The sequence below is a fragment of the Chinchilla lanigera genome, unplaced genomic scaffold (assembly GCF_000276665.1).
Source record: "Chinchilla lanigera isolate Chin_1 unplaced genomic scaffold, ChiLan1.0 scaffold00004, whole genome shotgun sequence".
Taxonomy (NCBI): Eukaryota; Metazoa; Chordata; class Mammalia; order Rodentia; family Chinchillidae; genus Chinchilla; species Chinchilla lanigera.
The window spans coordinates 22,994,574-23,017,442 of NW_004955405.1; the positions used below are offsets into that span (position 1 = coordinate 22,994,574).

The 22,869-nt window shown below is 34.3% G+C and overlaps 1 protein-coding gene and 1 long non-coding RNA gene across 12 annotated transcripts in view; one reads left to right on the forward strand and one right to left on the reverse strand.

The window, feature by feature from the left end:
- The window catches only part of LOC106149340, a 30,969-nt gene extending 20,874 nt beyond the window's left edge, over positions 1-10,095 (reverse strand). The window contains exon 1 of the long non-coding RNA XR_001235475.1: positions 10,019-10,095. This is a non-coding gene — a long non-coding RNA (uncharacterized LOC106149340). The remainder of the gene's footprint in view (positions 1-10,018) is intronic.
- Positions 10,096-10,152: 57 nt separating this feature from the next.
- Lrriq1 (leucine-rich repeats and IQ motif containing 1) overlaps positions 10,153-22,869 on the forward strand; it is a 241,049-nt gene continuing 228,332 nt past the window's right edge. For 9 of the 11 annotated variants that reach the window (XM_013518073.1, XM_013518086.1, XM_013518087.1 and 6 more), the window contains exons 1-4: positions 10,153-10,216; positions 15,006-15,151; positions 18,745-18,856; positions 22,619-22,710. In XM_013518073.1, coding sequence (XP_013373527.1) covers positions 15,011-15,151; positions 18,745-18,856; positions 22,619-22,710 — 345 coding nt within the window. In that variant the 5' untranslated portion in view covers positions 10,153-10,216; positions 15,006-15,010. Of the gene's footprint in view, positions 10,264-14,999; positions 15,152-18,744; positions 18,857-22,618; positions 22,711-22,869 lie in introns of all 11 variants that reach the window. The other 2 variants (XM_013518081.1, XM_013518074.1) reach the window with 2 other exon arrangements.

Consider the following 22,869-nt stretch of genomic DNA (forward strand, 5'->3'; position numbering starts at 1 on the left):
TGTCATCACAGAAGAATTAAAAGCATCATACCGCATCAATATATGCACACTCATGTTTGTAGTGGCACAGTTTATAATAGCTAAATCTTGGAAGCAACACAAATGCCCATCAAACAATGAATAGATAAAGAAGATGTGGTATTTATATACAATGGAGTACTATTCTGCCATAAAGATGGTTAAATTTGAATCATTTGTAGGAAAATGGATGCCATAATCTTAAGTGAAATAAATCAGATACAGAAGTTTAAGTATTGCCTATTTCTCTTGTGTGAGAAACCCAAAAGCTAAACAGGGACAATAATAGAGGATAGATATTGGGAAGTAGGAGGAACGTGTTCAAAATGGAAGGGGAACAAGGGAGGGGGAGGGGAAAGACAAGGAAAGGAAAAGGAAAAAAAGAGACTGGAAGGAAAAGATGGAAACAAAGCTTTTGTAAGTGGGGAGAAGAGGAAGGGTTGAAGGGAGGGGAGGGGGATGGGACCATAATTGAAATTTATTACATACAAGTACAAATTCCCTATGACAAATGTGATCAATATGTATGACAAGTAGGTGCTAATTAAAAATAAAGCAAAAAAAATAATAACTTGCCAGAGATTACCAAGTTAGTACCTGGCAGAGCTGAGATAAAAATGCAGAGGTGTAGGGTTCTCTTTTGATAGGCTTTCTGAGCCTCAATGCTATCATCTGTAGTAATGGGTTACAAGAAAACATCCCCCAAAGCAACCTTTCTAAAATTAAAAGTGGTTATGTTGTCAAATACTTAGTTTGGTGTCTGGCTAAATATTAGCTATGAATCTTATTGTACCACATCGTATGGCAAAACTAGGATTGTACAAAAGAGGTTCGTGTGAAGGTAGAAAGTGGTGTGTGGCAGCAGGAAAGAGGTGGGCTGTCTTTTTCTTGGGGTGTATCTCATCCTGCCAGCTTTGAGCAGGAAGCACGAAGAGGTTAGAAAAAAACTGTGAGGATCTGGTGTGGTCTTTGACCATTCAACCAGAGAACAGCTTTTGGAATTCAACACTATTAGCACATGTTAAAAAGTATTATTACTCAATAACCACCTTTCCTCAAGAAGATGAAATACGCCTGCTAGGAGGCTGCTTGAGCACTCTGGTGACGTTTTAGGATATTTAAATTAGATTATTGGCATAAAGAAAAAATAGCTGTGGAAACATTTTTAAACTAAAATGTTTCCACTATTCAATTAAAATTTTCAAAAAAATACTATCCTTGTCAGATATGTTTTCTTTCCTCCTTAATAAATATTGATTTCTCTCAATGAAGATTGATTATTTGTTCTCAAAAGGACGTGTGTTGTGTTAGACCGTTAGGCTGTACATCAACCAGGCTTGGAAATGATTCAGAAAATATAAAGAAAATAAATACTCAGGCTGAAAGGTAATAGGCAAATTAACATACTCAGTCTGAGGCAGTAAGTTTAGAAAGATTGCAATCAACCATGCATTTGGGATCTGTGGGACTGTGGGGACCTGCAAGCAGAGTGAGTCTGTGCCTCCTCCATCCCCTCTGTGGGAAGGTGGGGGCCTGGGAGCAGGGTGAGTCTGTGCCTCCTGGATCCCCTCCGGGGGAATGCAGGGCCTGCGAGCAGAGTGAGTCTGTGCCCAGCACTTCCTCCATTGTCTCAGGGATGGTGGGGTCTTTGAGAGGAGTGTAAGGACATATCCTTGGTCGAGCAGACTGACAGGAGCCCCAAGACCTGAGACACAGGATAACAGCTGGTTCCCAGGTGCACAGGCGCACACGTGACCTTGGAGGGCAGAATAATTGGTGAGACCAGCAGAGGGGAAGTGTCTGACGCAGCAGCGAGGAGCAAATGGTTGAACTCTGGAGACTCCACCAGCAGAAGTCCAGTCCCAGGCCCCACACCCCGAGGCCAAGATCAGCTCTATACCCAACACATTTCTGGGATTAAATATGGACACTATCACAGACCTGTAAGAACCAAAGGTATTTTTCTACTTTCATTCTCCCTTGTTTGTCTGATTGGGTATTCCTCTCCTGTCTGATTGCATGTCATCTTGTTTTCTTCTGTATTTGGTAGTCATTTTTGTATTTGGAGTTTTTATATTTTCTTTTTCTCTCCTTTCTTTCTCTTATCTCCTTTTCCTTTCTTTTTTCCCTTTAGTTCATTTTCATTCTCTTTCTCTTGTTCCTTTCTTTTTTCAATGTTTAGGTTTCTTACCTTTTTAAAATTCTCCTCTATAGACTCACTTTCTCTCTTTCCTCAACTGCTTCTTGAATTTAAACTTTCAAATGAGTACACATTGTCTCTGCCCTTTCTGACTACTCCTTTATATTCTATTTCATTCTTTCCCTCCTGTGTCCTCCAGTTTCCCAGTCTTGGGTGATCATCCTTTAATTTCCAGCCCCGATTTTACTGTATTTGACCTCACTCATCACTGTAGCCAATCTCCTAAACATCTTAACACCCCTGCTCCAGACAGAAGGGTAAAATCATCTGACTAAGGGGAAAATCACAGCATATAAGTGCACAGTGTATGTTTGATTTTGTTACATAATTTTAAAGTTTACTATCATGGTCAGAGGTAACAGGCTAATGGTTACCATAGTTTATCAGTAGTTAAGATGCCCTTGAAGCTATTGTTATTACTAACTGTATTATTTTAGCCAGGCTGTCATTCATGTTATAAACAGTTTTTCTTCCCTGTCTCATAATGCTGTGACTATATAAGGTCATAATCACCACCACAGCCCAGCATCAAAGGACTAGGAATTGACCCAAATAGTTATGTTGCATCCTTTACAAAATGGGAAGCTAAGGCCTTGGGATAGGTATAAGAAGCCACCTGCAACTAGAAGACATCCCTGAAGAACCAACACTCTCTATGGAAACCAAAATACTAGTGATAAAGCTATATATCACAAGAAACTGGCAAGTATCAACATCAAAAATGAAATATAAAAGAGCAAATAGAAAACAATAAGATGCAGAAGCAAAATGCAACCCCAGACCCTCAGCCCACCCAGGACAAGACCAGAATTTAAGGAGATAGATGAAACTAGAAATCAAACACTGGAACTTCCTGAAATGATAGCTGCAGAAGTTAAAAAAAACAAGTGGAAGGCTATGGAGAAAATAATCTCTCAGGTACAGAAAGAAATGATGCTTAAGATAAAATATATTAGAGAAGACACAGATAAAAGAATACATGAGCTTAGAAAAATGGTAGAAACAAATAATGCTCAGCATAGGAAAGAAATGGAATCCATGAAAGACATCCAAACAGAAATCCAAGAGATTAAAACCTCCACTGAGAGTATATGCAACAGGTTGAATGAAGAAGAAGATAGAATTTCAGATCCTGAAGACAGGATTACAGACAGTAATAACAAGAAGAAAGATATCCTAAAATTATCAACAGACCATGAAAAATTAATCCAACAGCTAGAAAATGAAACCAACAAGAATAACATAAGATTGATTGGGGTCAATGAGAAAGCAGGAATGACAGCACAAATGACATAGAAAAAAAACTCTTCACAGATATAATGCCAGAAAACTTCCCCAGTGAGGATAAAGTATTTGGTACACAAATAAATGAAGCATTTAGAACCCTAAACATTCATGACCAAAATAAAACTGCATCAAGATATGTAATAATCAAGATTTCAGAAATTCAGCACAAGAACAAAATATTAAAAGCTGTTAGAGAAAAGAAACAGATCACCTACAATGGGAAACCCATCAGAATCATGCCAGGCTTCTCAACACAGACCCTCAAGTCAAGAACAGCTTGGAGTGAAGTATTTCAAGCCCTAAAAGAAAACAACTTCCAGCCCAGATTGATGTACCCTGCAAAACTATCTTTCAAAATTAATGGAGAAATAAGATACTTTGGTGACAAAAAACAACTGAAGAGATTTATGAACATCAAACCAATGCCACAAAGAGTACTAAAAGGTATTCTAGGCAGAGATAAAAATGACCACATTCCCAAGATCAACAACAAAAACAAACCACCAGGCAGGGCAAGCAATTAAACAGAGGAGAAAAGCAGGGAACCAAAAGCAGGAAAATACCATGACCAAGATAAGGCAATATATATCAGTTATAACCATCAATGTAAATGGCCTCAACTCACAAATAAGAAGAAACAGACTGTCAGAGTGGATCAAGAAACAAGATCCAACAGAATGCTGTATACAAGAAGCACATTTAACACAAAAAGAAATCAAAGGTTGGGAAATAATCTCCCACACAACAGGAACCCAGCGAAAAGCAGCAGTGGCTATTCTTTTTGCAGACAATGTCAACTTCAAACCAAGGGTGAGGGCCAGGGATATAGCTCAGTGGCATAAGCACCTTAGCAAGTGTAAGGTCCTGAGTTTGATTTCCAATACAAAAAAAAAAAAAAAAAAATGATCAAAAGGGAAAAGAAGGTCACTATATAATTGTTAGGGGGAAACTTTAAGAGTAAGAGATAACAATCATAAATATATATGCACCAAATACAGTAGAACCCAACTGCATAAGAGAATTTTTTTTTCTTTTTTTTTCTCCGGTACCGGGAATCGAACTCACGACCTTGCGCTTGCCAGGCAGAAGCTTTTGCCGCTGAGCTAAATCCCCAGCCCCAAGAGAATTATTAATACACATGAAAAATCAAATAAGCAATGACACAATTGTAATGGGAGGCTTCAATACCCCATTGTCACAAAGAGATAGATCAACTATGCAAAAAATGAGCAAAGAAATAACAGAACTGAAAAAAACCTGTGAATGAATGGACTTAGTAGGCAGGGATTGTCACCCCACAACATCAGAATACACATTCTTCTCATCTACACATGGGACATTCTCTAAAATAGGCCACAAACTACCCCATAGAACATGTTTGACTAAATGCAAAGGATTTTACATTATCCCATGCATATTACCTGATCATAGTGCAATGAAATGGGAAATTAATGACAAAAGGAATCACAAAAAGTCCATACATGCATGGCAGTTAAGTAACAGCCCACTGAATAACTAATGGGTCACAGATGAAATTAAAGAAGATATTAAACAGTATCTATAAACAAACAAAAATATAAAGCAACTTATCAGAATCTGTGGGATGTACTGAAAGCAGTCCTCAGAAGGAAGTTTCTAGTGGTGAACTCACACATCAGGAAAACAGATGAGAACAAATAAGTAGCCTAATGCAGCACCTCAAACTCTTCAAAAATGAAGAACAAGTCAAACCCAAAGCCCAAAGAAGAGAGGAAATTATAAAGATCAGGGCAGAAATGAACACAATTGAAATCAAGAAAATATTACAGAGAATTAATGAATCAAAGAGTTGGTTCTTCGAAAGAATACATAAAATTGATAAGCCCCTAGCCAACCTTATCAAAAAAAGGAAAGAAAAAACTCAAATTCATTCAATAATGAATGAAAAGGGTGATAACACAACAGATCCTGTAGAAATTTAGAAGATCATCAGTACCTACTTTGACAAACTTTACTTCCATAGGATGGAAAACACAGAAGAAATGAATAGATTCCTACATACTTCTGAATTACCAAAGTTGAATAAAGAAGATATAAAAATTCTGGATAATGCAATATGAATTAATGAAATTGAAAACATGATTTAAAAACCTACCAACAAAAAAAAAAGCCCAGGTCCAAATGGATTCACAGCTGAATTTTACAAGAAATTCAGAAAAGATTTAATGCCAACGCTCCTCGATCTCTTCAATGAAATTGAAAAGGAAGTGATTCTCCCTAACTCATTTCTAGCAAGTATTATACTGATTATACCAAGTATTATACTGATTATGGCAAGTATTATACTGATTATGGCAAGTATTATACTGAGAAAGACCTAACCAAAAAAGAGAACTATAGATCAATCACCCTAATGAAAGTAGACGCAAGGATACTGAATAAAATACTTGGAAACAGAATGCAGCAAATTATCATGAAGATTATACCCCATGACCCAGTGGAATTCACCCCAGGGATGAAGTGATGGTTCAATATACACAAATCAATAAATGTAATATATCATATCAACAGAGCTAAAGACAAAAACCACATGATCATCTCAAGAGATGCAGAGAAAGCTTTTGACAAAGTTCAACACTCATTCATGATAAAAATCCAACAGAAAATCAGAATAGATGGTCTTTATCTCAATCTGATCAAAGCCATATATGACAAACCAACAGCCAACATCATACTAAATGGACAAAAACTGAAAACTTTCACTTTAAAATCAGGAACAAGGATGTTCAAGGATGTTCAGGATGTTCACTTTCTCTGCTCTTATTCAATATAGTGCTGGAAACATTAGCCAAAGCAATTAGACAATATAGAGAAATAAAAGGAATAAGGATAGGAAAGGAAAAAGTTCAACTGTCATTATTCACAGGTAACATCATACTCTGCATAGAAGACCCCAAAATTCCACCAAAAAACTCTAAGAATTAATAAACAAATTCAGTAGTGTAGCTGGAATCAAAGTCAACACTCAAATTAATAGCATTTCTGTACACAAATAACAACACACTGAGGGAAAAATTTAGGAAACCATACCTTTCACGGTAGCATCCAAAAATTGAAATACTTAGAAATCAATCTAACAAAAGAACTAAAAGATCTACACAGTGAAAACTATAGTACTCTGAAAAAAGAGATAGAAGAGGATTTCAGAAAATGGAAAGACATTCATTGCTCATGGATAGGAAGAACCAACACTGTGAAAATGGCCATACTCCCAAAATTGTTATGCAGATTTAATGCAATGCCAATCAAAATACCATTAGTATAGCTCACAGATCTAGAGAAAACATTCTTAAAATTCATCTGGAGCCAGAAGAGACCTCGAACAGCAAAGGCAAACCTGGGCAACAAAGACAAAGCAGGAAGCATCACAATCCCTGACTTGAAATTACAGAACAAAGCTACTGTGATAAAATCAGCAGGGTATTGACAACAAAATACAGACCCAAGGATCAGTGGAATAGACTGGAAGATTTAGCCACAGCCACAAACACACTCAGCCACCTTATCTTTGACAAAGGGGCCAAACCAGTTTCGTGGAAGAAAGATAGCCTCTTTAATAAATGGTGCTAGAACTGGCTTGCCACATGCTGAAGACTGAAACTAGATCCAGGTTTATCACCATGCACCAAACTCAAGTCAAAATGGATTGAAGATCTAAATATTAAAGCAGAAACACTAAATCTACTGGATGAGAAAGTTGTAAAAATCTTGAAGACATACGGGTAGGCAGAGAGTTCATGAACAAAACCAAACAGTATAGGAAATACTTCAAAGAATCAACAACTGAGATCTCATCTTATTGAAAAGCTTTTGCACATTCAAAGAAATCACTGACACAGTAAAAAGAAAACTCATAAATCAGGGAAAAAATTTTATGCAACTGTCCCTTGGACAAAGGACATCTATCTAGAACATATAAAGAATTAAAAAAAAATCAAGCCTACCAAATTCAAAGATGCAATCCAAAAGTGGGAATCTGAAATGAATTCACACTTCTCAGATAAAGAAATACAAATGCAAATAAATACATGAAAAAATGTTCAACATCATTAGTTATTTGAGAAATACAAATTAACACTGAGATTCCATCTCACTCCAGAAAGAATGGCTATCATAAAGAAATCAACCAATGACAAATGCTGGAGGGGCTGTGGGGAAAAAGGAACCCCACACTCTCTGTTGGTGAGAGGGTAGACTGGTACAATGGAAATCAGTCTAGAGATTTCTCAGTAAACTAGGACTAAAGGTCCCATTCAACCCAGATATTTCCTTTTTGGGTATTTTTCCAGAAGAACTACAAGCATCACAATACAGAGATATATGTGCACCTATGTTTATAGCAGCGCAATTTGTAACAGCTGAAGTGTGGGAACACCCAAATGCCCATCAACTGAGGATAAAAAGGATGTGGTATTTTTACACAGTGGAATATTACTCAGCTATAAAGAAAATTAAACTTGAGGCTTTTATAGGTAAATGGATGCATCTAGAGACCATATTCATAAGTGAAATAAATCAGACTCACCTGTGTAAACATCGTATTGTCTCCCTATTGTAAGAACCTGAAACAGTAAATAAAATCCAAAAGATATAATAGGTCTTGTGAAAGAGAAAGAAGCTGCTCACAAGCAAAGAATGACTGGGATGAGGGAAAAGAGAAAAGAAAGAAGGGAAAAATATGAACATATTGTGAATGTATACATATATACACACAATATATATATACAAGATAACTAAGACAATTGTACTACTAATGTCTATTGCATTATTGAAAGGAACAGTTAATGTTTAATTGTTTCATCAATCTTATATGCCTATTTTTTATCTGAGTAACCAATTTGAAGATAACGATATGTGATACAACAATCACTGTCAATTTCCTCTCACCTTGTCTGACATTCTGTATTGCTTTAATTGTTTTTATGTTGCTTTATTTATTCTGTGTCTGTTAATATGTTTTGGTTCTTTTATCTTTAAAAAAACTGCAAACTTACATTTGGTAAAGGCTATTAGTTGCAAAACTACAGTTTCAAGTTATATTTACTGAAAACCTATGATTATATTAGATAATTGTTGCATTCTATTCCTTTTTATGAGTAGTGTTCTAGTTCAGTTATGACTATAGAGTTGTTGGTTATCTTTCAAAGTAAAAATGGGAAAAGTTGAGATTAGAAAACTCATGCCAAATGGATTTACTCATCTTCAGAAGGACTTTCTATGTAGTTTTGCTTTCACTATATTATGTTTAAAATTAGTTAAGCTCTCAGATTAGTTTTAGAAACTTCTTGAAAATTGATTACTAAAAAGTTCAGTGCATTTTAGGAAAATCTTAATAGTTTGATAATCACAAATAAAATTAACCTTAAGATATTACATGTGAAGCTGGTTGTGGTGGCATAAGCCTGTCATCCTAGCACTTGGGAGGCTTAGGCAGGAGGACTGCTGTGAGTTTGAGGCCAGGTTGGGCTACTTAGTGATTTCAAGGTAAGTCTGGACTACACAACAAGAATCTGTGTCATGAAAAAAAAGAAAAGATATTGCATGTGATATGGTTGCCCAACCATTTTAAAAGAAACTTTGAACAGTCTCTAAATCAGCAATAAAACTAAACTGATTAATGACTGTTAAACATTCATTTTTTATAATGCAAACATCTTAAATTAAGTTAGATTTTAAGCCATCTACTGTTTATTTTTGCAAAGTTATTATTTTTCTAGAAAGTAGTTTTTAATATCAAATATCTACTAATTTATGATCATATTTTATTTATTTTTTTATTGGCACAGTTTAGTGCTACCAGGAAGTGCAGTTTCATTTCTTTCACAGGATTAATGAAATGTTTGCTCTTAGTGTATTGTATAGTAGGTGTGTTTTATAATAATGCTTAACCGCTTCCTTATGAAATTTAATGCCTTATTTGCAAACTTTAAAAATATTTAAAAAGGAAATTACAAATTAAAAATAAAATTTCATGGCTTACGAACTCTTGAATTTTATCTTCACAAAAGAAATCTTGATCAGTTTTTAAATTAAAATTTAACAAAATGATGTGTGCCTAGAACTTCAGATTTTTATTAAAGTAGTGGATTTTGATCAATATTTTACAGTAAAAGAATTCTGGGAAAGAAGTTTTTAGAATTTTTACCCCATGTATACCTTTAGAAGTTTCTGATGGGCGTTGATAACAATTGATTGATTTTTTATTTTTGTAAACAAACTGTTCTCATGGATAACAATCTATTGGCTTCTCCTCTGTCTCTGTTCTTCCGGGTCCTACAAAATCACTTTCAGGATTAAAGTTTTCTGCAATGAACCATTTATACATAGACAACTGAATATTTACTGGATACCCGTATAAATTTAGATAGCTCAGAAACAACTTAAAGGTCAGGTAACATTTACTTGAACAATTATAACAAAAGTATCACTTCCTCATTAACTATTTTCTAAAATTATTTACATATCAAAACCTACTTAAAAGGAAAACTGCTCATCCAATTCCTGAAATGCAGCGTTCCTTCCAATTTAGAATCAAACTGATTTGTCCTTCTGGGGCACCTGTAAGGAAAAGCTGCTCTAGCAGTCTTGGAATTGGCTGTTGCCGTGGTTACGATTTGTTTACGGACTATGGCTGCCTCGCTGCAAGCTAGCGGGGAGACTTCGCTGCTGGTGGTGAGTAGGAGACCTTTGAAGCCGGGAATCGCGTTGGGGCAGGAGAGGTAGCGCAGTGGGAGGGCCGGGGGAGCTGGACCCCTCTTCGATGGAGCCAGGCTTCCCTAAAAGGGACAGACGCTGGCCCACGGGTGGTTGCGAGAGTCTGCCCAGCTTCGGGATCCCCTCAGCTTCAGACCTTTCCGGAGCTCCCTTAAAACTTCAAGATCCATCCCGATGCGCCAGGGGACTTTTCCTAGCTACTCCCAACGCACCGCCCCAACACACAAACCGACAATTGTTTTCTTTTTCTCTCCCTTTTCCTTGCTTTCTTGTTTCGTATGTAAAATTTATTTTCATGCTATTTTTATCAAGTAGATTCCTCTCCCTTTTCTTGAAGACTAGGGTTCCTTAAACTTTCCCCCTTTGTCTGCGTCACCAGACCCCACGTGAATCATTATTAACTTGAAGTCATTTTGCACCTACCCTTTTATTATGGGTTCCATCTTGGGCGACACTGTCTCTCTTATAAGGAAACCACTAGGTATCAGTGACTATTGCAGGCTCGAAGCAGGGCTCTTTCAAATTGAGATGTGCTGTGGGTGTGAAATACACACCAACTTTTCAGAATTAGTATGCAAGACAAGAATGCAGAATTTTTACATTACGCTTAGTAATTTGTTTTAAGGCTTGAGGATGTAGTAGAATGCTTGCTTAATAAGGGCTAGGCCCTGCATTTGTTATCCCGCACTGCAAAGTAAGAATAATAACTTTTATACTGATTGTATGTTGAAATAACATTTTGGGTATATTGGGTTAAATAATCTATTTTAAAATTAATTTGATCTGTTTTTCTTTTTTATTATTTTAAAGAGAAAAGAACAAAAAATTACAAAAACAAAGACCAAAACAAAGCAACACAAAAACTATGAAAATGATACACAATTTGAAAACAAGATGATAGGAAATCAACAATGGTTATTGTTTTACTTATTGTTATCCTTAAAGTAGTTGCTGAGATTACCAGATATAGGCATACAAGATTAATCAAACAATTAAACATTAACTGTTCATTTCAAAAACCAGTGGAAATTAGTATGCAGTTATCTTGGCTATCTTGCATAAACATTGTGTGTGTGTGTATATATATATATATATATGTGTGTATATATATATATATATATTTCCCTTCTTTCTTTCTTTTCTCCTTTCCCTTATCCCAGTTGTTCTTTCCTATTGAGCAGTTTCTTTCCCTTTCACAATATCTATTATACTTTTCAGTTTTTATTTACTCTTTCAGGTTATTACATTAGCTAGACAATACGGTGTTTACATATGCGGTTCTGATTTAATTGACTTATGAATATGGTCTCTAGTTACATCCATTTATCTATATAAACCTTTAGTGGTCTTTTTTTCATTATGAAAATTTGCTACTAGAAAATTTAAACTTGCATTTAGGAACATTGGGTAGGATTTTTCTAAAGAGCCTGTAGGTGAGCAGAGTGGAGGATACAAAGGAAAGACTGTTAATGTCACGCTACTGTCCTGCCCCTCTTTTTACACAAACTTTTATGTACATATACCCTCTGCTTTATAGTTTAAAAATCTAACTTTCTATCTAACACAACTTTAGCAGGAAGATGCAGATAACATTCAATATTTTTAAGATGAGCTTTTAGAATTATAAAAATAGTATATATTCAGAATTAAAATAGTCACTCAAAATGAAGATCTGAGTTGAAGATTGAATATTCACCAATATCTCATGGAAAGTTTCTATGTTGGAAAATGTGTGTGTATGTGTGTGTGTGTGTGTGTGTGTTTGTGCATAGTTACCTAAATGAAATTTTGTTGTGAATAATTTTCTGCCACTTGCTTTTAACATTATTCTCTTGGTCACTTTTCCCCCAAAGTATGGTACATATATCCATTCTTTAAAGGTCTCATGTAGCATTATAATGCATGATAATATCTGGAATGCTTCTAGTGTATACTTAGGGTCATTTTAAATTTAGGATAAAATTAAAATTTTCATGAAGTAATTGTAGGTTTATAACAAGTTTTAAGAAGTAATACAAACATCTTTTTACACTTTAGCCAGTGTGTCCCAAAGGTAATATGTTGGAACTGTAGTATAATGTAACCAGAATATTGGCTCTGAAATAATGCATTGATCTTACTCATTGTTCCTCACTTGCACTTGTATTTATTTATGTGTACTGTTCTATACAGTTTTAATCCTTCCATTTGTTCATTTACCTCCTACCACTGGAGTGAACAGCTCTAACACTACAAGCATCCCTCGGGTTCCCTCTTTGTAACCAAAAATGCTTCCCTACTGCCCACATACCCCTCAACTCCCTAACCACTGATCTATCCCCCACTTATAAGGTCTTGCCACGTCTAAAATGGTATATAAATGAAATCATATAAATCTTACCTTTGGGGTTTTTCTTTATAGCTAGTGCAGTTGCACGGAGATTTCACACAGAGTTATCCTTGTTGTTGCATGTATCCATAGTTAATTCTTTTTATTACCGAGCAATATTTTATGGTACAGATTCACTTGAGTTTGTTTAATTACTGACCTATGGAGGGACATTTTGTGTTTTTCCAGTTTGGAGCTAGTATGAATAATTTTTTAAAAATATTCATGTATAACTTTCCATGTAAACATTAGTTTTTATTGTTCTGGGATGAGACTAGAGTTCAGGCGATACATAAAAACTGTCTGATTAAGTCACTTAAATGTGAAAGAAAGCTGTCTTATGTCTGCAGTTAGCGGCAAGGCAGGCACTGAGTTTGGTTTTAGCATAGGAAGGGTTTCCCTGTTCAAGAGGGGAAAAGGACTAGAGGAATAAAAACGTGTGAAGAGATAGTAAACAGAAGGAATGATGGGCATGGATCAGTAAGATACAAAGTATAGGTAGAGGATTGTACCTATTCAGAAGGAGAGATTCTCCCCAAGTACAATGGGTAAGCAAAGATTTCATGAAAAGAAATAGGAAGATGGGAATGTTTCATTTTCTTTGTTAACTAGACCACATACTCCTTGAAAACTTAGGACTTGTTTCATTTAGTGATCATGTTTGTAGCATGCAGCACTTCTGTGAATGCACATAGCACATTCACTGTCTTGGATACTTTTCTCTCGTTGCCGGTACAAAATACCTGATGCCCAAAATAAAGAGGGAAAGGTTTATTTAGCTCACAGTTTGTAGAGGTTTCAGTCCATACTTGGGCTGGCTCCAAGGCAGGGTGGCACATGGCAGAGGGCAACAGTTCATGGCGGTGGAAGACAGCAAAAGCAGTAAGAGCAAAGGGGAAGAGCAGAGGCAAGAGGCCTCTTTCCCACCCTTACATTGTATGGGGGCAGGTGTAGCACTCACACCCATGAATCATTCGTAAACTCTAGAAGCCTATCTCATGACTGTATGAGGCTTTGGGGAGACATCCAGACAGAAACCATAACATTCACAAATGTTGATTTTAAATTGAATGAGCAACAGAGGGAATTAGAGGAAGGAAAATTGGGAGAAGAATGCAGGATGAAAAGGTCAGGAAAACATGTGGAAAGGCACCTTGAAGAAAGAAGGAAAGTTTAGAAGATATCATGGAAAATAGAATAATAGTGATCAGTACCTTTTCAAATTTTTTTGGACCAACCCATAAATTTAAAAAAATAAAGCAATACAAAAGCATATCACACTGCAACTCAAGCACACATGCATCCATATATAACTGAAACAAAATTAAATGAACAATTTTATCTTTAATATAGATGATAAAATTATATTTTCTATCCTCTTGTGATTTGTTCTGTTTTTTTTTTCTATTCTCTCATTAAAACTTGATTATTACTTTACCCACTAATGGGTCATGATATATGATGTGAAGACCACTGGGCCAGGTGATGAACCAAGGGGTTACTTGGCAGATGAAGAACTTGATTGAGTGTGGAGACTATTTAGTAGTGGGAAAAGTGGTAACTTTGCATTCAGCATCTCTGAGTTAAAAGCTGGTCCCTGTTAGATGTTAGCATAATAATATGCTAATATCAGACCATTAAGTGACCTCTTCCAGCCTTGGCTTTCACATGTACAATGACCATCATGATCTGTAGCTTATTATTTTTGTTGGAGGGTCATCAATTGCATTTCCCTTACCATAGGTTCTCAATGCATGGACAGTAATGGTGGTGATGAGGAACATGATGATATTGATGATGATGTAGAGATATAATATACTGCTTACTGGTACAAGGATTGAGGATTTAAACAAAGCAAATGTTTAGATATGCCATATATTAGCAGTCACCGTGTGTTAAATTAGCAAAGCATGTAGTTATCTCTAGCAGGATTATCAGAACTCTGAGTTAATGAACAAGGTAAACCGTATATTTCTTTTATATGTTGAGTGTGGTTGTTCTCTTGAGTATTTTAATGTCTTAAGTATTCAGGCTATTGAAAAATATTTCTTTATTAATTTTGCCATGAGTAGTGTTACTTTCAAGTTTCTAGGGTCTGGAAGAATAGTCAGTTTATTCAATGTAATTTTCCCTTGAAGAAGTCAAAGAGTAATGTTCAATTTAATCACACTGTAGTCAAATATTTTAAAAAGAGAATGAATGGAGAGATAAAGCTGTTAAACGTGGTATAGTGATAAGGTGTGATAGAAGTGTTAATTAAAACATATTCCCATAGAATATATTGGATGAGTGTGACAAATTAAAGAACCCATAGTATTTAGGGACACAGGACATGTTAGACTCTTTATGTTTCTTTTAATGGTTCTTTTTTATTATGAGGAATAATGGAAGACAATGATGATGAAGATGCAAAGCTTGAAGAAGAAATAGAAGCTGAGCTGGATAAAATCAGCCTTTCCTCCTTGGAAAAAGAAGAATTTGAGAGTGATTCAAAGTCAGAAACCCAGAGCGATGACAGTGATATTGTAAGTGTTAACTGTCGTAGTTTTAAACCTTTTAACACAATCAGGCTTTTCCAGAGTAATATGGTCTCAGTGTTTGCTATATGTAACTCATCTTTTTTTTGCTTAGGATCACTACTATAAATTGTGCATATTGGTATTGAAATATCAGGAATATATTGAAGATGATTACTCATAATTACAATATATGTACATGAGTTCTGTAAAACAGACACTATATATGGTTTTGTGTTTTTTCTACTTCATCGTGAGCATTTTGGTGAGATTAGATTACGTGAAAGAAAAACCTGTGTGAAATACTTGACCCATTATAGAAACAGCTTCTTTTGGGAATCAGACAAGTTATCTTCTCACTTGTGAATTTTCCCAGTGTTTATGTACTTACAAATTTCATTCATTATAAAGTCATTCTTTTACCAAAAAATCCATAATCCAATCATAATTTATTTCCAGGAATGTTATGAAATATAGATCTAATTTGAATATTCCCTGCATATATTTAGCTAATATTCCCAGTGTCCCTTTTCTTCTTAATTGGTTTGTGATATGTCTTTTGCATATATCTCGTTCTAATATATATGAACTATTAAAAGCTATCTTTTTTTTACTTTTCTGTTAATTGTTCCAAATTAAAATTTTATGTTTTTAAATATCAAATGGGTCAAATTCTTTTTATTCTTTTACCATTTTGAAATTTTGTTAACTAAGCATTTTACAAAGCAAAACTACTCATATTTTAAAGTTCTTTAAATAATTCCATTTGAATTTTTAATTAGGATCACACTAAACTTACCTATGACTTTTAGACAACTTTATTTTTATGTCATTTTGTCTGTTATCCAGTTAAGATAAATGAGGTAAAGAATACTGAAATTCTTCATTTGAATATGATATCCATCATGATACTGAATTTTATTATATTTTTATACATAAAGGCAGAAGAATAAAAATGTAAAGCTCTTCTAACTTCAGATAACCCTTTATTATTTATATAATTCAGGATAAATATTATAACTAAGGAGAGACAAGTATGGTTGAAAGACTCAGAGGTTACCAGTTGTATTTCACAGGATATGACAAATCTGTACAAGCTAGCAGTCTTTTAAATATAAACTTTTAAAATTTATTTTTAATTGTTATTTTTCATTACTGCATATAACATATCCCGTGGGGAGCTGACACATATGCATATGACTGTTAATTCTTCCTCTCATCCTCTTCCCTTCCACCCTCCCTTTCCGCCCCCTCAGTCCCCTTTCCTTTTTCAAAAGACCTATCTCCCTAACTCTCTTATCTTTTATTTTCCTCTTTACTTATATTTTGGGTTTCTTACATATGAGAAATCATCCAATTTAAGCGAGTACCTGATTTATTTCACTTAACAGTGGTCTCAAGTTGCATCCATCTTCTTACAGATAACTCAAGTTTATCCCCCTTTAGGTAAAGTACTTCTCCATTGTGTGTAAATACCACATCTTCTTTACCCATTCACTTTTTGATGGACATAGAGGTTGCTTCTATTTAGTTGTTCTGAATTATGCTGCTATAAATATGAGTATGTGTGTATCACTGTAATATGAAGCCTTTAACTGTTTTGGGAAGAAATCTGAAAAGGAAATAGTTGGGTTAAATGGAGTTTCTAGATTTAGTTTTTTGTAGAGTTTCCATATTGATTCCTATAATGATTGTAGTCGTTTACAACCACACCAAAAATACAACAAAGTTCCTTTTTCTGCACAGCCTTTCCAGGATTTATTATTTGATTTCTTGTTGATAGTCATTCTTTCTGGAGTAAGGTGAAATCTCAGTGTTGCTTTAGTTAACAATTCTCTAATGGTCAGAGATGTTGAATTTTTTTTCACATAATCTATTGGCCATTTGTACTTATTCTTTTTTTTTTTTTTTTTGGTATCAGGAATTGAACTCAGCACCTTGCACTTGCCAGGAAAGCACTGCACTGTTGAGCTAAATCCATGGCTATCCTTATTCTTTTGAGCAGGTGTATTCATTTCAGTAGTGTATTTTTGATTGTGGCTTTTATCTATGTTGGGGATATAACTTCTTCTTCTTTTTTTTTTTTTAGTTTTTGGGTTTTTTTCTGGTATCAGGAATCAAACTCATGACCTTGTGCTTGCCAGGCAGGTGCTGTGCCGCTGAGCTAAATCCACAGGCCCGGGTTCTTTATATATTCTACATAATCATCTGACCAAAGAATGGGTGGCTAATTTCTTTTTTTTTTTCATTCTGTAGGTTGTCTTCACTCTGTTGGTATTTCCTTTGCTGTGAAGAAATCTTTTTAATTTGATAGTATCATTTGTTCTTTTTTTTTTTGTTATTTCCTGTCAAATTGGAGTTCTGCTCAGAATTCTTACCTGTGACTTGTTTTGCAAGTGTGTTACTTATTTTGTCTTCCAGTGGATTGTGTTTCTGTTTTATTCAGATCTTTGAGACATTTTGATTTTAATTTATTACATAGTGAGAGATATGGGTCTACATTCAGTCTTCTGCATGTGGATAGCCAGTTTTTCTAGTACCATTTATTAAAGATGCTATCTTTGTTCAGTGTGTGTTTTTGACCTCTTTGCTCAACTCATATTTCTGTGTTGCTTTTTTGTCTAGTTGATCTGTCTGATTGTAATAGTGGGGTCTTAAGATTTACCAGTGAAATTGTGTTGATGTTTATCTTAACTTTTATGTCCAGTAAGTTTTTTTTTTTAATCAAAGTGTGTGTACTGGTGTTTGGTGCGTGTATGTTTATAATTGTTATCTTTTCCTGTTAAATTGTTAACTTAACCAATTTGTCGTGACGTTGTTTGCCTCTTCTGATTTGTTTTTGCTTAAAGTCCAGTTTTTCTGAAAATAGGGTACCTGCTTTTGCTTGCTTTGGGCTTGATGTTACATGAAATATTGTTTTCTATCCTTTGAGTCTTAAGTTTATGTTTGGATTAAGTATATCTTTTGTACACACCACATCATCAGATTTCATTTGTTGATCCATTTTGTCAACCTGTGTTTTTTGATTGGGGAATTGAGACCATTTACCTTGAGAGTTTTTACGGAAATGTATTAATGTATTCCTGTAATTCTATTGTTTTTCTGTTTTTTATTTCCCTTTTCACTACCTTTGTGTTTGTTAATCACAAAGTAAATTCTAGAATGTATTAAATAATTATAGGCATATATTAGGTATATAATATATTGATGTATATTATATACCGTATTGTTAAGATATTGGGCATTAAATATTTTTTAAAAATCTCTGCAATTTTTATTAATAGCTGGTAATGCTTGAAGTTGCAATTAATATTAAAATATACAAATATATTGAACTTAAATATACAGTCTTTAATGAAGTTAATCAAAATTTTGGATAGATAACTTATTTACTTACTTATATTTTTCTGGAAATACCAGCCACCTGATAATTAAATGGCAAATTTTAACCAAATATATTGTTTGAACTAAACTCAATATACAGGGCCATTTTTCCTCATTTACACATTTTACTCAAATTTTTGTTGTGGGGTAAATTGCTATAGTTGACATATCATTTTAATAATAATGCCTTACAGGTGTCTTTTTCATTCAACTTTTAGAGTGAAGATGAGTTACCAGAGTCAGTTATTCACTGTATTAATGCCATAAAGAACACAAGTAAAACTGTTGAAGAGCTCATTGTTCAGGATTTAGAAGACACTGATAGCTTAAGTAAGTAGAGTTTTCATTTGCTGGAGAGATAAGATTTCTGTAAGTATGAAAACTAAATTGCTTAAAGCTGTTATCTCTTTTTACGTATATGTGTATGAATTTATCTCTAACACAATATCTATAGTATACTGGACTGTTAGATTTACTCCACTAATTTGTTTCCCTTACCTACCTTCCTTATGTGTCCAACAAATAGTAATGTGTTTGTTTCCCCAGTCATTCTCTCTTTCTGTTTCTTTTTTCAATGCTAGGAATGGAATCCAGAGCCTTGTGCATGCTACACAAGCACTCTACCACTGAAATACATCCCTAGGCCTTTTTAAAAGTTTTCATTTTGAGACTGGGTCTCAATAAATTGCCAAGGCTGGCTTCAAACTTGTGATTTTTCTACCTCAGCCTTCACTTTTAGTAGCTGAGGTTACAGGAATGTGCCACCATGACAGGCTTCTAGTTTTAATTATTGCCATAGACTCTGTTACTTTACATTAATGAGAAAAACAAAATAAATGGTGGTGCTATTTTAAAAGTATCAATGGAGACATCTTTTTTGGAGAAATAAACTTTTGTATAAAAAAACTAACAATTTTTGTTTTCTTAAAGTGAATAAATATACTTCCTGGAATTATTTTAATAGTAGGATGATGAAAGATTTAGCTAGAATTAAAAATGTCTTGATTTATCATGAAATGTGACAACAACATAAAGGTTTAACAGGACCTAAGTTATCTAATAATACAGCCACTAAAAAGATGATTTAAACAATATTTAACCACATAAAACTCTGAGTGATATATCACGAAAAGCTGTTTTAAAATTCAATGTAATGTCTGGAAATATTACGAATTTTAACACAGACATTGATAGATACTGAACAAATATTACTGTATAACAGGATCTGTTCTAGTACTGAGAATAAAATAGTGAATAAAATGAAATTCTTTCTCTCCTGTCCTAATACTCCAGCATGACAAAACAATGGACAAATAAGTAGGTGATATTTTGGCAGGGAGAGTTGCTATGAACCACAAAATTCAAGGCAAAGTGACAGAGACTCGAAATTCTAATTTTAAATGGGATAGTCAGGAAGAAGGTGGTATTTGCTATGGGTATATTTGGGGATGGAGAGCCATGTAAGTATCTGAAATCCAATGTTCCAGAAAGAGAGGACAATAAAGATCAAGGCATATGAGTGGCCTTAGTATGTTTGGAGAACAGCGAGTGTTTGTTTTTGCCTGAGAAAACAAGGTAGCAGAGGCTATAGGGCTCTTATAAACCCTCATATGGACTTTAAATTCTGCTCTCAGTATGTGAAGAATTTTGAGTAAGCAATGGAGATACCTGCCATATTTTGAGGTAATCAGTCTATTGACTGTGTGGCAAAGACATCTCAAGGTAATGAGGTTACTACAAGATTATTGCAATAGTATGGCAAGAGATGAGAGTGGTTTGAGTAAATTTGAGAAAAATGGTTAGATTCTAGAAATAGTTTTCAATATAAAAAAGATTTATTGATGAATTATTAAAAAGGAAGAGAAAAATGACTCCAATAATTTTTTGTCCTGAGTATCTGTGTGAAAGGCTATGTAAATATTTAGTATGTATGAATAAAATGTTCACAGTAATAATGTATAGTTGAAGCATGAAAGATTTTTATTGAACTTTATTTTTATGGAAGACATATAAATGAAAATGTATCATAGATTGTGATTATGCAACCTAATTCTAGCTCAGTTATGAACAAAACTAAAAGAAACACACTGGAAAACTAGTTACATGACAGGAGATACAGCAGAATTTACAGCAGTGATACAGAAGTTTCATATGCAGCTTTAGCCAACCAGATTTAATAATGTCAGTGAATTTTTGTTTGTTTTTTTTGAGACAGGGTCTCACAATTTTTTTTTCTGAAACAGGTTCTCACTATGCAGTTCAGCTGGTAAGTCATTAAACTAGGAAAAATTTTGCAATTGGATTCTTACGACCCATCAAGAAAAAAATTTTGTCACATATTATGTAATAATTCATTTTTTAAAAAAGCTACATGTTTTAAATACAAATTGTACAAGTGTAATATGTGCACAAAGGTAGTTAGACACTAGCCTCATTTACGAACAAGTGTAGATTAATTGCGATTTTCATTTGTAGACAAGAGTCACTCTGCCCACTATAAGCAGCAGATCTTTTGATTTTATGGGTAGAGAAAATGTCTAATTATTTATTGATGTGAAACAAAATTAGTGGCCGAGAAAAGCAGTTTACTATTATGGCTATGATTCCATGAGTTCACTGCTCAGCTGAGCAGTTCTTTCCTGGATAGTTTATTATAGGTGGATGTTGGTTAAGTCTGCAGTCACCTGAAGTCTTCACTAGATTGGAATTCCGCAGTGACTCACTGAAATGGCTTGCAGTTGATATTCCTTGTTTTCTCAGGAGTTCACATTCTTCTGTCAGCTGCAGGCACCTACATGTGGCCTCTTTCTTTGGCTTGTATTTCTCACAGTATAGCACTTGGAATGCAAACTGGAAAGTTCTAACACAAAATACCAAGAGACTAAGGTGGAACCTTGTATGTCTCATGACAGCATCACACGGCATCTTATCTACTATATCCTGAAAGTTACACTGGCTCAGTTTAGTTCTGTGTAGAAGGGAACACAGGTTATGTGTACATAGGTTATGTGTGTATAGGGAACATAGGTCCCTTCTGTATACCAGGAGACATGGTTCTCTGGGAGATCATCTTTGGAGACTAGCCATTTCAATAAAGAATTCTTAAGAGTTTGAAGATATGGACTCTAGGCTGACCATTCAAGTTAGGAAAAGCAAAAAAAGAAAATATGCCCTTTCCAAAACTGCACTGCAGTATTCTTAGATATGAATTTTCTCCTATGTATTCCTATCTTCAACCAAAAGCTTCCCGTATCATAATCTTGACTAAAAAGATGAAAAATATGATCACCTGCTTTTCCTTATACATATTTGTTTTTGAATAATAAAGTCTTATGCAACTATACCTATGTCCAGAACCGAGATCCGACTAAGAAACCTGGCTAGAAAGGAATCTGGATAATATTTTTTCTTTTAAACCTTACATAGGAAGCAATTTCAGAAAGATTTTAAGTAGGTATTGGAGAAAATACATGATACTTGCAAAGTAGGTATGAACGTTTAGTTAACCAGCAGAATTTTCCTATGTAAAGGCAGTTTATTACTAGGAAACAATTCCATGATATACACATTAATTGAACAAAGGAAAAGGAATCTTAACTGCATCTGAGCAGATAATAAAAAGACAATACAATTAAAAAAAAATCTCAAAATCTAAAGAACAAAGTTCCATCTTGTTCATTACAGTATTTATAATATTTTTAATTAATATCTATATTAAAGTGTTTTCATTGGCTTGTATAAGATTATATTGTTAGTTTGTTGTGGGTAGAATTAAATTTTTAATTTCAAAACAATATTTCAAATCAAGGAGTTAGTGCTGTACCAAGCAAGGCGTGGTTCTGTATGCAGGGAAAATGAATCTCATTCAGAAAATATTAAAAAATAATAGTGTGCTTTAGCAATTTGTTGGTTTTATTTTCTAGAGAGACGATAACAAATTTCCTTCATTATTTTCTGTTCTTTTGAGTACTGTTTTTGATGAAGAAAGTACTCTAATTGAAATTGAGATAAAAAGATTACAAAGAGGTTGAGATTCTGATGTAGTGTATTTTACTATTTGACATTACAATATTTTTTCATTTTTTTTTCCAGGCAGTAATTATGGAGCAGTTTCTAATAATCATATGCAATTAAGGATGGGATTATTAACAAAATGTAAAGAAAATCCAGAGCAGTTATTGAAGGTATGTGTTCAACCTTTGACTGAAAGTTCTCTCTATTCAAGTTCATAATTTTTTTTTTTTGGTTCCCCAAATTTCCCTCTGTATGAGTTTGTTTCTTGTGTATAGGAATGTTATTCATTTTTGAGTATTGGCATTGTATCTAGCTACACTACTGAATTT